Here is a 15,348-nt window from a genome sequence, read left to right on the forward strand (position 1 = left end):
TGCGCCCTATGCAAACACCTAGTAGCACAGCCCTATTTATCAATGTATGGATGATTGTATGCCTAAGCTGAAATGTAGGCATATCCCAACATAGGCAAGGGTACCAAACTACGGCTAGTGTGCATGAAATCCTCAAGTGAAACATCTAACGTGCGCAAGGATTTATAGCGCTGGTGAACAGAGAAGTTGATTCTTCAGAGCCATCACTCGTCCACGGCTCTCTCTCTGTTTGTATGTGACGTTACATAATGCAGCAGACAAACTGAGATTCGGACCAGCATATCCTAGCATCTCCTTGGTTGCAAGCTTGTGCAGAACAGTCTGTGTTTTGGCTTGAATGAAACTAGTTCACTGTTGCACACACTACATCACCCTCTTGTCCAAATCTCCATGGTTGCAAGCTTGTGCAGATCAGTTTGTGTGTTTTGGCTTGAATGAAACTAGTTCACTGTTGCACACATTACCTCACCCTCTGTCCAAATCCCCTTTCAGCGAAGAGTTCCTGAAAATTCTCAGATTGGATTCAACCTTCTGTTCCCGCATTGAGTGAATTGGTGCTCTGGCACATGAAGCAAGACACATTCAAAGAAGACGTTTGGACAGGAGAAATACTGTCTTCTATCCAAATGAAACCATTCCCGTGTATTCATAATGGTGTAGTTCCTCCCAATTCAGGGTTTGATACTTCCACATCCTAAGTTTGGGAGATTTTTTTACATCCATACCTATGTAAGTACAGATGCTAGAGTTAGAAAGATGAAATGCCTATACTTCAAGGGTTGCATGTCATGGATACATTCCACATGATTGACACCAGCCTATTTAGTTTGTAATAGCTCATGGAAGGCTTCTTGCGGTAAGTCAACTGATCCCACACGTTTCATCCTCCTCTTTCCTTCCTTTTGCTTCTCTAAAAGCTTTCTTTTTCGTGTCACGTCACCTCCATAACATTTTGCCAGGACGTTTTTCCGCATTGCAGAAATCCTGATCAAATATGACAGAAAAAGTTAGCTTTCATAGCTAAGAACATAAGTTATCATGCAAAACTGTTGCAATTAAACATCTTAGAACTCATCTTTAACAAGGGGAGTAGATGCGTACGTCTCTCGAGCAATGACACGGGATCCCACAGCTGCCTGTATGGCAACTTCAAACATATGCCTGCACCAATAGCATAGCTCCTCAGATCCCTTCACATTATTCTCTAAGAGCACATCCCTAAGATGATTTTGAAATAAATAGGGTGCAAACCTATCAATGAGCTTTTTCAACTTGTCAACAAGCTTACGACCCACATATTGTGCCTTTGAGCTATGCACTATGGTTGCAAGAGCATCCACAGACTGGCCATTCAACATGATGTCAAGCTTAACAAGATCTGCCTTTTGATACCTGCAACCACCCAGCAAACTATGTTATCCAATGAGTTCATTTAAAGCATTTATGCCAGAACTGTCCCACCTTGAAGTTCTTGCAGGACCCAACACAAGTAACACTTAGTGCAACAGTACTTTTTTCCTGACAAAAATTAAAGCTATATTGATGAGATAGGAGCAAAATGCAATGACGCTTAGTGAGATGGTCACAGAAAAGGGTAGTAACAGTTTTTATTGACCCAGCAAACACCATGTAGCTTGGCCCAAGATTTGGCATTTAGAGGGAAACACGACACCCTCTGTCAGTAACTAAAAAACTAAATGAAGTTTCAAGCTCAAATAGTATCCATCAGAGGCAGTCCAATTGTTGAGAAATATGTAAAGCCCTCATTCCACCTAAACGTGGCAAGCTTGTGCTGACTTAGGCATGCTTATTTTAGTGAGGAAGAGAAAATTTTCTCCTACAAGATAAGGGAAAACACTGTACAAACATCAGAAAAGAGTCACAATAACGTGCATCCCTGGCTGGCAGCCCACATGCTGCCTACTAATACAAAAGCACATGGCTACGAAACAAAGCCTTGATCTGGAACACCCGAACCCCCTTACAGTCATGCTTCTACCCTCAGCATTTATATCTTCCCTAACATTGCGTTTTGCAATCTTCTACTGTTCGCGACTGCTGGTCGCATTCTGTTTGACTTTTCTGCTGCTGCCCAACTCTGTTCAGACCTGTAATTGCTGCTTGACTGCCTGTTGGTCACCTCTCAGAGGCTGGAATGTCTGCATTTTTATGCTGGACTGCTCAGTGGACATCTGATAAAGCTGGAGATCTGTGTTTCCAACCAGGACATGCAGCTGGGTGCTGTGTTGTGATTTATAGAAGCGCTAGTTGCTGGGTTTCTATTCTAGTAGTGGCTGGAGGCTGAAGACCTTGTGTTGGTGGTCATCCATCCTCAATTTCTTTGGTGATTCACAATTATGCAACATTAAAGGTATATTTATGAAGTTTTTCTCAGCATGAATCTGTTTGATCCATCTTTTTCTTCTACCTCTTCTTTTTGACCTACATGTCGAGAGATGAAACTATATGCTTTGACACCGTGTCAAGAAATGGTAGAAATTGCAGGGAGAAACACACAACGTATGACAAACACTAAGACAAAGAAACTAAAAAACAAGAGGATGTGTCATGACGACGTGAAATTTTTATTGCTTTGCTTAGCATGTAATTAAAAGTTAGTCAAATGTACTAATGTCACTTGCACATATGAGGTGCAAGTTAATTATTTCATAGTGTGGGACCCAAGACCCCGAGATCTCAGTTTGGTGCCAAAGGTAAAAGTTGTAATAAGTTATACTTGACAACTACTAGGTGGTACTTGGTGTAAGATTTGGGCCTAGACTAGTTTATTAGCCAATAATGTTGATGGTGACATTAGAGATTAAGCATTAATTAATTAATTAATGCCAATCTGAGGATCAATAACTACTTAAGAATACTTGGAAGACAAATTAGCCTAGCCAATTTAATTATTGGCTAGTGAAATTAACTTTTTGAGTACTAGAATATTTATTAAATCAACTTTCAAAATTAATTAAGGCTACCCCTTGGCAAAACTTGCCTATACAAGCAAGAAAAACGTTTTTAAGCATTGGTAGAAGTCTACTCCAGTCACTATGAGAGAGGAGGAGGCTATTAGAGAGCAAGGACATATTGCTAATGTGATTCACAACCACCATGAACAATCCTATAGCAAGCAACAACAGTTTGGGGCCATCTAGGGGTAGGCGACAATAGCCCAAGCGACAGCAGCCCAAGGTCCTAGTGCAAGTGATAGCGTACAAGAGGGGCAACAGCCTTTCTCGTGGTCCTAAGCAATGGGTGACAACTTTCATGGCTGTTTGCAATAGTTTTTTAGCATTTCTCGCAATGAACCTCTGAAATTTCTCTCTATAGCATTCTCTATCATCCCCTCGCCATCTCTCAAGTTATCTCTACATCTTCTAGCAGTTTGAGCCATCAGAGGAAGAGATTTCAAGGAATCTCTCTTATAAACCCTAATTTACAATAGAAATTAGGATTTAACAACCACCTCAGGATGCATGCTCAAAATTGAGGGCCTCGGACTTGAATTCTAGTAGTTGAAATTGAGGAGTTACAAGGAGATTCAAGAAGCTAACCAGCATTTCTTAAATTTAAGGCTGAATTTATCTTTGAAGGAGCAGGGTGAAGGCCAATCCCCAAGCAGACCAAGGAGCAAATTGGTTTGGAGACTTGCTAGTCAAATTTGATAACAAGAGGCACTTGGATTAGTGGAGGAGATTAGAGGATCTCAATTGTACTCCCTCCATTTGTAATATAAGATAAAGAATACCGCAAGGGGTGCCAACTTTGGACCCAACACGGTGTCCAATGCCCGAGATTTAAGTGGTAAAGTGTGCATTTTCAGTTTATGTGATTTTTATGCTTACTATAATTAGTCCTTAATTAGATTATTTACCACCCTATCTGAGGAGGAAGGCTAGTTTCAAATGATGCACACTAAAACGTGTTGATACAATGGAGTAGAGCTCGAAGATGACTACCTTGTCTTGATTGATCATGCAACAACACTAGTAACGAGGGACTAAAATGGTTCTCTAGGTGGTGGAACACCTGAGTAGACACTGGCAAATGAGCAGCATTAATCGAGGGAGTGAAAGATGAAGAATATGTTGAAATCTCTTTGAGATGAAGGCTGCTATCAAGGCAATAGTAGGGCAACCAATTGGAGAAGAAAACGCAAGAATATTTGATGATGATCTCTCTATGTAAGTGGTTGTAGATAGATGACTATTGGGTAGCTCTTTAGAAGTGAAGACATAGTTACCAAGAACGGGAACGGGACCCCCCGGAACAAGGGAAACGTCTAAAGTTAGGAAACGGGAACAGAGGGAACGGCATATATATATATATATATATATATATATATATATATATAGAGAGAGAGAGAGAGAGAGGCCAGGCAGGCAGGAGAGTCAGGCCAGGTGAGGAGCCGTAGGCCAGGCGGGCAAGAGAGGCGGGAGCAGGTAGGGCCTAGGCGAGGCAGACGGAAGCAAGCGGGCAAGGCAGGCGGAGCAGGCGACAGAAGCAGGAGCAAGCGAGACAGTCTGATTCCAAGAAACGGCCCGGAACGGGGCTAGGAACGAGCAAGAACGTTCCATGGGCGTTTCGCTGGTAGACACAAGCCAGAATGCATTAATCCGTTCCTAAGGACTGGAACGGGCATTCCCTGTTTCTATGAGTGAAGAAAACACAAAAACGAAAGTATCTAATATAGGGGTGATAAAGAGGGCATATGGCTGATGGCTAGCAATTGTCACCTAGGTGTAGGGGTGGCAGCGAATGCTGAAAACACATAATAATGATGAAGATGACTTGTTGTACAAGTCTAAGGATGATTGAAGCTAGAAAACCCATTAGAGATTATGAACAATAGGCCCCCACGTTGTGTGGATTGAAATGCAACAATCTGGAGTGTCTTGAGCTGATAGTAGTGTGAAGAAGACCTCCAGAATGAAATTGCCACATGGGAACATGTCGCGATCAGTTGGGCAGCACCATGTGGCATGAATGGAGATATCATCCAAGGTAGAGGTGTTGACAACAACAATAGAGGTCTGATACTGAAGGTGCGATGGGGGAAAGGTGAAGAATGAATGAGATAGTAAGTGTGGAGTGAAGATGGATGAATGCCCATCTCCTATTTATAGGCACATGAGTCACTACACTCTCTAGGGTGGCATTTCGACACTCTCAGATAGTGCCTTGACATTAATAAATGATACAAATAAAGCCTTTTTGGGGATGTAAAATAGAAATCAAAATGGGAATTAACGGAATAAAGTGCAGTTGATGAATTTGGTATCTCAACAACACTCACTCTCAAGCCCAAAAAGGTATCTTAGGAGTGAAATATATATTCTTCACTCTATAATCCAAGTACTCAACTTGAAAGGAGATCTGTAAGAAAGAATAGACAAGATGTGCGAATAGTGCCCAAAACTTGACCGAGAGAGAAAAGCCACTAGCTCCATGCCTCCATGCTAGTAAGAATGCGAAGGCATAGCCACCAAGTAATGGCTAAAACATCCGAGGCCCCAACCTAGGTAAAACCTGTGGACCATGGGTAGCAATAGGTGAGATAACAGCTCTGTAATCCGAGTATTTCAACTGAAAGGAAACTTGTAAGGAAGATCAGTAGACAAGGTGTATTTCGACCCTGTAATCTAAGTATTCCACCTAAAAGGAAACTTGTAAGGAAGAATAGTAGAGAAGGTGTGTTCACAGTACTCAAACCTCAACCTTGGGAGAAAAGCCACTAGCTCCGTGTATCCATTCCAGTAATAATGCAAAGGCATAGCCATCGAGTCATGGTTGAAACATCCAAGGCCCAACCTAGGTAGAACCTATAGATCATGGATACAAGAGGTGAGATGGCAGTTCGATGTCAACCGTACCATCCAAGGGAAGATGAAGAATATGAAAGGCTTTTCACCAAGCTGTGTGAAGAACTACACAATGAGTAGTGACCCCTTTGAAACTAAAGGAGCGGGATTCCCCTTTAAAGACAGAGAAATAGAATCCCCCTCTAAAGCCCCCTTCGAATCTAAGAACTTGTGGATCATGGCCGCTGGAGCGTCTGATGATGAAGGATTGCCGGTGGTGTTGCAGAAGGTATTTGAGGCTGCAATGAAACAAGGGCCAAACATCTACCACACGTGGCCTCTCAAGATAAAGTAGAAGAGAAATGGGAGGTAGGGGCATCACAGGTGATCTCCTAGCGCAATGCAGCCCATCACAATGCACTGCGCCAAGGGACTAGCACTCATCTAGGGGAGGGCAATGTTAACCCCTAGTAGGGACTGAAGAGCAAAAGGAAATGAGTGTTCAAAATGACAACAATGAAGAGCAAGAGCAAGAGCAAGGCTCAACGCTTGAAGGAGGCAAAGGAACTTTTAGTAAGCGCATCCAACAATTAATCAATCATGTGATTCATTGTAAGAGTCGCCACGGGCTTATACGACCTTGGACAAGCACAAAGTCAGGCTTGTTGCAAGTCGTTTTGCTTAAAATCTCGGCTTGCCTACTATAGGTTTTTGTTTTACTTTGCAATCACATACAATCTTTGGGAGCAACAAGCAGCAGCCCACTGTTGATCTTTCTTCCATAAAAGCCAAGTATAGAATTGCTTGCACAACCATTTGAGATACTGTGGTTGAGGCACATGCAGGCTGAGATTGAATTTCCTTAGCCCCAAGCTATTCATTGTGACAGTCAAAGCTACCTAGTTATAGCCAAGAATCCAATGTTTCATACTCACGTGAAGCACATTAGATCTAGTAGCACTATGTTTTGGATCTAGTTAGTTGATGGAAGGCCGGTTAGAACAACCCTTGAACTAAACATTAGTTGTACTTTCACTCTATCTTTTCAATTCAGCAAATACACTCTACTTTTTTGCTTTAGCTCACACTGTCGCTATCTTTTCCTCTCCTCCATAGCTGGTGCTATTTCTCACAATTGGTATCAGAGTAGCTTCTACACATGGTTTCCGAACAAACATCATTGGTCAGTGCCACTTCATCACAGTCCTGCTGCCACCAACTCTCAGACAGAGGGAAAAAGTCAGCTGCCATTTACCAAGGAAGAGGAGGAAGAGCCATTTCAGCTCCACTGCCAACAGGTCTACCTCCAGCCACCTTGACACCTCTATTCAGCAGCCCCGCCCACTCAGCCAGCTGCTCTGCTTGCAGGTCCACTCAGCCCTGTCTGCCCTGCCACCTGCACATCTCTGTTCACAGGTGCACCCCCTTATTCCAGCTGCCTGCCACCTCTGCCCTGGCCTGCCCTGCACACTGCCCAAATAGTGTCACCGGGCTGTCTCTTGCACCACCCTGCTCTGCCACCTGTCCACAAAGCTGCCCCGCTCATGCCGGCTTCAGCTGAGCTCTCTCAGCCCACAACCACCACCCATCAGTGCATCACCCCGTGTGCTGCCCAAAATTTGGGGCTTTTGCCCAATTTGCAGCCCTACACATGAATCTACACCGGAAACACCAACATTGCACATTTCTTTTGGATTTGTGCAAGAAATTTAAGGTTTTTCAGTTTTCTGACTCCAGCATGCATCATAGGCACATTACAGCTGCTGGTTATTCTTGGCACACGTCCTGAGGCAACATATCGACAGAATTTTAGATTGTAAAGTATAAATTTCTTCAATTTCTTAAAATTTTTGAGAAGAAATTTAGGGCTTTTGCCCACATACATTCCAAGACAAGAAATAGGTGTTACAACAGCATTATCTTGCTGCGTATGTCAGATTTGGCAATAAAATTTGGGGATTTACAGCATTAAATTGCTGAAATGGACTTTTTGGGGGCACATTTTGAGGTACAATAGTGTGCTGCTGTTCTAAATAGTTTGGGCATGCTTTTCAAGGCATTCACAAGCAGATTTTGCTTTGAGAGAGTGTTGGACAGTTTTATGATTGCTTAATTTATCCCTTGTTGGGATCTCAGTACTCACATGAGTACATTTTGCACTTCAGTTTGGAAGTGTTTGGTTGAAGTCTATGCACTTTATTGCAGCAATGGCTCAACAAGGTCATAGTGACCATAGCAACATTTTGGGTGTCCTCACTCAGGAGGATAAATTGGATAGCACCAACTACTACTTGTGGAGTTCAATGGTGCGCAATCTGCTTATTGCCAATGGTCTTTGGGATTGTGACTGGCAATTCAACAAGACCAGGAGGGTTTGCACCTCAAACACCTCAAAGAGGGGCTAGAGGACAGCCAGCCGCCCTTGCTACTGCCCACATTCCTCCTACAGAAGAACAAAGGAAATGGGACTCAAAGGATGCATAGGCCTTATCCTTGATTGCTCTTTCAATCAAGAGGGCAATTATACCTCATATCCGGTCATGCAAGTCCTCAAAGGCAACTTGGGATATCCTTGAGTAGATGTTTGTAGCACACAATGAAGCTAGAATCTCTTACTTGAGAAGAGAATTGGCAAATGCACACCTGGATGAGAGTGATACTATGATAGATCACCTTACTTACATTCAAGATTTGAAAGCTCAATTGTTGAATATTGATGAGGTGGTGATTGATGAGAAGATAATCAACATCACCTTGAACTCTCTTCCAGAGTCTTATCTTGGTTTTTACACTTCTATGCATTTGTCTTTGAGAGGGATGCAATGAGAGGGATGCAACAGCCCCTCACATTCGTGGAGTTAACCGATCTCTTATTGCAGGAGGAACAGACTCGGAAGAACATTGCTATGAGATCGGGTGATATAGCTATGCTCTCTAGGTACAAAAGCAAGGGCAAAGGCAAGCGACATGTAAAAAATCAGTCAAAGGATGATGTGGGACAGCCATTAAATACGGCCACCCAAGACACAAAAAAATCAAAGAAAAAGGGAAAATGTTATTATTTCAAAAACCTAGTCATTATATTGACGAATGTAGGAAGCTATTGGCCAAATGAAAGAAGAAAGACTCCGGTTTGGCTGTCCAAGAGACGTCAGCCAGCAAATCTTCTCATGTTGCAAGAAAATACACATATTTCAAGATGTTTAGTGGCTACCATCAAAGTCCTGCTCCAATCTATCCAAGAAAACACCAATCTTGACCAAGGCTATCAAGTTTTCAACCAATTTTGTGAAGGAGGATTACGCATTTTAACATGCAATTTTGATTCTTCGATGGCTGATTCAGCATTTAATGCTGCTGAAACGCAACATACCTAGTATTTTGACAATTTGGCATTCAAGCATATCACTTCCAAGAAGTGTCTCCTTACATCTTTGCATTCAGCCCCTGCATGGAAGCATGTTAGATATGCAAACAACAACATTTATGATGTATGTGGCATTGGTTTAGTCTTGATTACCAATGCAAATGGTTCAGATTTCATGCTTCTCGATGTTTTGTTTGTGCCTGGTATCACAAAGAATCTTTCGTCTATATCTACTTTCAATAAGCATGGCTTTTAGGTCATCTTTGAAAATGAAAAATGCATTGTCACAGACAGAGAGATGGATTATGCCCTCAAGTCATCCGATTCCTTGCATAAGGGTCTCTTTTGTTGGATATGTATGGCAGTTAGTCTCATGATGCTCTAACACATAGTACTCTTTCGCCCCCAATGCAGAATGTGGAGCTTTATCATACCCACTACGCACACATGAATTCTGGCAATCTAATGACCCTTCAATGGTGTCAAATGGTACATGCATTGTTGTCTCCTATGGAGATCCCACCTCCCCATGCATGTGAAGGATGTATTTTGGAAAAAATGCACATGTTTGCTTTCAAGGAGGAGGCTGCTATGTATGTTGTTTGGAAAATGCAGCTAATACACTCTGATGTTTGTGGTCCCATGAGGATACATGCACTTGGGGGTTATCTTTATTTGATTACTTTTATTGATGATTACTCAAGGGTATACATGGATGTATGGGTTGAAAACGAATCTGATGTACTTATGCATTTTAAACATCTTATTGCAAAGCTTGAAGGTGCAGACACTTCCCACAACTAGAGGGGGGCATAGTTGCCTTTGTACGACGTGCGGACCTGTCCGTGCAGTATGATTCATACGGTACGTATCCATACGAATTCGTAAGGCCACCTAGTTTACGCATCATCGATCCCACATCCCGCGTTTCTTGCAACCCTGCCTTTACTCATGCGCATTCTGCCTGCCTGCGTAGCACTTTTTGGGGGATTGGGAAGCCTTGGATACCTCATCCCACCCCCTTTTCCAGCCATGCACACCCCCCCCCCCCCCCCTTCCCCCAACCCTCTTTGGATTCCTTCTAGTTGGCAGCCCTCTCTTTGACTGTTGACCCCTCTTTGACTATTTGAACTTTGACCCTTCTCTCATCTACAAAAGCTACTCCTCTCCTCCATGCTTCCACACCAATTCAGCAAGCACATACCATTCTCATCTTTCTCTCTTGGATCTTGATTCTTGAATGGACTTGTGATTTGTCATTCTCAAATCCATAGAAACAGGGAACAGCCGTTCCGTCCTGTAGGAACGGTTTAACGCATTCTAGATCCTTGGAGGAGGTGAAACGGCCAAGGAACGTTCCCTGGGCCGTTCCCTACCATTCCCTACTGTTCCCCCTGTTGTTCCCTGTTTGGAATGGCTATTCCAGGCCTGTTGACCAAAAATTTACATTTTTCCACGTTTTTTCTTTTTGCTTGTATCACACTCCTACCACATGTTCACCTATCTTACATAGACAGAGAGCAGTCACTGACTTTTTCATGGATACACGACAGAGTATGGCAGATACCACTACTACTGCCACACAGCCTACAGGAGTACATCATCATTGGACCTCATCTTCTGTAGGTGTCCCTTTGGATAGAGCAGTGGCACTTAGCCGGTCTAGGCGCCCACGTCCACCCGGACGAAGGCCTAGACATCCACACCACAGACAAATTAAAGCCATCATTGAGCGCCACAGGAGACAGATGCCAAGACGCCTTAGCTATGCAGAGATACACTTCCCTAGAGAACAGACATATCATTGATGGAGAGTTTTCCTTTCTCTACTCTCACTTTCAGATCACTGACTTGTTTCCCTTTTATGGGACACTATTTCATTTCATTTCCTTTTCAGTCTTATAGGCATGTTTTTCATCTTTTTCTCGTTCTAGATGAGAAACACACCATCATTGTATGTACTGCTTTGGTCTCATAGGCCACATTGGCCTTTTAGAGACGTTAATATACTCTCTCTCTCTCTCTCTCTCTCTCTCTCTCTCTCTCTCTCTCACATTGAATATTCAAAGTGTCAAGATAACCCACAAGCCAATTAGGAGTCCATGCAAAGCTCAATGCATTATGAACTCTTGCAAATCACAATCAAATTTCAGCCTATTCTCAATTCCAAGGTAATCATCCATTTATATTGTCTAATTTCAAGGGAAAATAGAATAATTGAGGCAATTCATAGCAATTTGGAGCTGTGGGGGTAATTGAGTCAATTTTGGGACATTCGGGTCAATTTGGAGCATTGAGGGATATTGGGGCAATTAGAGGGACATTCTTTGGGGCAACTTGGTCATGCAGGGCATATCTGGGCGCTTAAGACGTGCCGTTCCCCGCCCATTCCCGTTCCCCTACCATGGACGCTCCCCCGTTCCAGGGGGTCCCGTTTCCCGTTCCAGGTAACTATGCTCAAATCTCACCTCCCATCCTCTCTTTTCCACACCCTATCAAAGCATTTGCCATTCTCAAATCTCATCTCCCATCCCCTCTATCCCACACCCTATCAAAGCATTTTCCATTTTCATCTCCCATCCCCTCTCTCTCACTCTTGCTCTTTTAACTTTACCTCAACCCTCGAGCCTCTCGAGTCTCCCTCCCTTTCAACTTTCAAGACTCAAGTTTCAAGAGGCGAGACTCAAACATCTCTCTCTCTCTCTCTCTCTCTCTCTCTCTCTCTCTCTCTCTCTCTCTCTCCCCGTCATCGGCACCATGACTCATGAGAGGCACGAGACCTTCAATTTGCATGCGATCCATGTGGAGAGGGACACAAAGAAGTCCAACTCCCACCACTGGACATGCAAGTATTGCGGGAAGCGCTATTTAAGTGGTGCAACTCGGCTTCTCCAGCATATTTCCAAGACGGGGGGGCAAGTTGCTCCATGCAAGGAGATCCCTCAAAACATTACAGAGGAGATTCTCGCCAAGATGAGAGGGGGATCGACAAGAGGAGGAGAAAGTGGCTTATCGACACCAACTCCTATACCTACTAACAAGGAAGCATCCAATGTGGGCGTATCTTCAACCGATGCGGGAGAGGCCTCTACCATTGGTGGTGGGGGCTCCACATCCGCATACGGCTCTCGTAAAAGACAAAGAGTGGAGGCTCATGCGGTGCCGAAAAGACAATCCTCTCTCTCTCTCAAGCTCCCGGTCATGTATGTGGATCGGTTGCCTTTCTTAGAGAGAGGCAACAACTTACGGACATTGAAATTGCATGCACAGTGATTGAGTACAATCTTACATTCAATGTCCTAAAGCAAGAGCAATGGAAAAAGATAGTAAAAGCCATTGCCAATGTGGGTCCATGTAAAGGATGGACCGATGTTACATACAATAACATGAGGACAAAAAAGATTGATGAAGAGAAGAAGAGGATTGATAGAGCCCTTGATCCTATTTGGGCTGCATGGATAAAATATGGTTGCTCCATTCTCACCAACGGATGGAGTGATCATAAGAAACGTGGCAACATCAATATGCTCATCTCATGTCCACTCGGTACTTACTTTTTGCGGGCCGTAAATACTGGCAAGAGGGGGAGAAAAACGATGGGTGCATTCATCTACCGCCACATTCGACAAGCTATCATTGAGATATACATTGCAATTTGCCTTTTAAATTTATTCCACTTTCTTTCATTATGATAATATCATGAATCATGATTGAAATTTGATTTATGCATAACCATCTATCTCCCTATTCTAATAACTAATTTCTCTCTAGTATCTATGATCTATCTTAATTCTCTCTTTCCCCCCGGGCCGCAAGGCCCCCAAACCTCGGGCCCCATCTCTTTTCATTCTTGAATCTTGAAAGTTGAAAGTTGAAACTTGAAAGGCTCAAGTTTCAACTCTTTCTCTCTCTAATCTCCAATTTCCAAGTATTGTTAGTAATAAGTATACTTACTTGTAATTTGTAAATTGTGGTTGTAGGTGGGCTCCTCAAATGTGGTGCAAGTTGTTACTAACAATGCATCGAATGGTCCGCGCATGGGCCATTTGCTTGAGGCCGAGTTCCCTACGATTGTGTGGACTCCATGTGCAAGTCATTATTTGGACTTGCTCATGGAGGACATTGGAAAGCTCAAGTGGGTGAAGAGGGTGGTCCGCAAACCTACATCAATTATCACATTCTTCACGGTAAAGGTAAAGGTGCTTGCGATGTATCATGAGCATAGCATACTGGAGTTGAAGAAGCCTTCTTCAACTCACTTTACTTACATGTAGTTATTACTGGAGCACCTTCACGAGGTGCAGTCCGTACCTTGCACCAGACAGTGTTGTCCACTCTATGGAATGAGTGGGATGAGCATGAGACAGAGGAGGCCAAAGCTATGCAGCGCTTGTACCTTAATGAGCAGTTTTGGCAAAAAGTCTGTGCCGTTGTCATTGTCTTGACTCCCTTTTACAGGGTGTTACGTATGAGTGTGTTGTTTTAACTTTTAAACTTTGAACTTTGAAGTTTATACTTTACAATTTAGACTTCAACATTTACAATGATCAATCTTACGTGCATCACTGCATTGTGTAGGTGAATGTTGATACATTGAAGTTGATGAGTGACACTCTTTCGAGTATACATAAGAAGGTGAACGAGGAGGAGCAGATGATTTTTGCAGAGCTCTATAGAGAGCTTATAGCAGCAGATACTCGTGACACTTGTCGTCAGCGTACTCATGGGTGAGAAGTTCGAGTAGGTGGTAGCAACCCCCTCCATCATCGAGGGATGGTTCGAGTGGCTTGCAAACATATGTAAGGCGGGGCCCTAGTAGCTCACATCCTGTGCCTCAAGATGACATCCCCCCCTTGCCTACACAGTTGCCACCTAGGGAGCCATCATTTGATGATGATGGTAACCTCATCAGTGAGGATGAGTATGAGTGTATCTCATCATCGGATGCCAAGGAGTCATCTTCAAACTCTCTTGCTGAGCACTCAAATGGTTTCGATGATGATGAGAGTGATGCCTCATCATAGATTCATATGACATAGTTCTCTCTTTTTTTTTGTATCAAATGTTTTGCGCAGCCATGCAACCGCAATGGTCACCCCATGTATTCATCTTATTCTGTAATGAAATGGTTATTTCCACTTTAAACATGTATTCTATGATCTATCATTTAATGATTTATGGGTTTTGTTATTTAAAAAATCATCTTAATTTTTTTTTTGTACTAATATCGTACCATACCTTATAAAATCATGAGGTATCATTTACTACCGTATTTTATCGTACCGTACCATATCGTACCCGATAACTATGGAGGAGGGTAATACATATCTTGTGCTTAAGACATTTTTGCTTGAAAATGGTATTACGATTAAGCCACTGTCACAATGACATCTCAACAAAATGGTATTGTTGAGAGGAAAAATTAGACATTTATTGAAATGACTCATTGTATGCTTAGGAGCAAAGGGCTGCTACACAAGTTTTGGCTTGAGGGCCTTTAGTATGCAAATCATGTCTTAAATCGTGCACCCACAAAAGCACTAAAGACGATCACACCATTTGAGGCTTGTCATGAAAAGAAAACCAAGGTTGATTACTTTCGGGTGTTTGGATGTATAGCCTATGCACGTCCCGAAGGAGCTTCATGAAAAGCTTGATGACAAAGTCATAAAATGTATTTTTATTGGCTAAAGTTCGATGAGCGAAGGCTATCATTTGTATGATCCACGCACAAAGAAAGTATTTGTCAATCCAAATGTTATCTTTGTTTAAAATGCAGCATTTTCACATGACTAGTTTGAGATGCCAACCATCTATGACATAGATGATGTATTTGAGGTCTTTTGCCACATTCTTTGGGGTCCAAGCCTGCTGTAAATGGCTGGACAAACTTATAACAGCAAGTTGTTGCTGCACCATATGCTCCCAAACAACAGGCACTTGATCTTGGATTGCCGCATGCAATGAAAGACGTAGTAGAGCATGAAAGGGATGCTGTAAATGCAGCTAAAACAATTTCTAAATGGTTGTTACAAACTCTCAAGGAGAGTAGACCGGATGCTCCCTTACCTCAGAGAACTAGAAGAGCTGCTAGACATGCAACATATAATGCATGGGGGCCACATTTGGCTAATTTTACAGAAGTAGATGATGCTTGTGATGAGCATGTGTTCA

General features: G+C 42.8%; 1 protein-coding gene across 1 annotated transcript in view; it reads right to left on the reverse strand.

The window, feature by feature from the left end:
* Positions 1-517: 517 nt before the first annotated feature.
* The window catches only part of LOC148023008 (Small GTP-binding protein), a 65,513-nt gene continuing 50,682 nt past the window's right edge, over positions 518-15,348 (reverse strand). The window contains exons 9-11 of the mRNA XM_087695988.1: positions 1,252-1,392; positions 1,102-1,161; positions 518-984 (exon numbers count right to left, since the gene is read on the reverse strand). Of these exons, the coding sequence (XP_087552114.1) occupies positions 819-984; positions 1,102-1,161; positions 1,252-1,392 (367 nt within the window). The 3' untranslated portion in view covers positions 518-818. The remainder of the gene's footprint in view (positions 985-1,101; positions 1,162-1,251; positions 1,393-15,348) is intronic.

Source organism: Lygodium microphyllum, chromosome 16 (genome assembly GCF_053477565.2).
Source record: "Lygodium microphyllum isolate KBCC chromosome 16, Lygodium_microphyllum_v1.1.10, whole genome shotgun sequence".
Classification (NCBI taxonomy): Eukaryota; Viridiplantae; Streptophyta; class Polypodiopsida; order Schizaeales; family Lygodiaceae; genus Lygodium; species Lygodium microphyllum.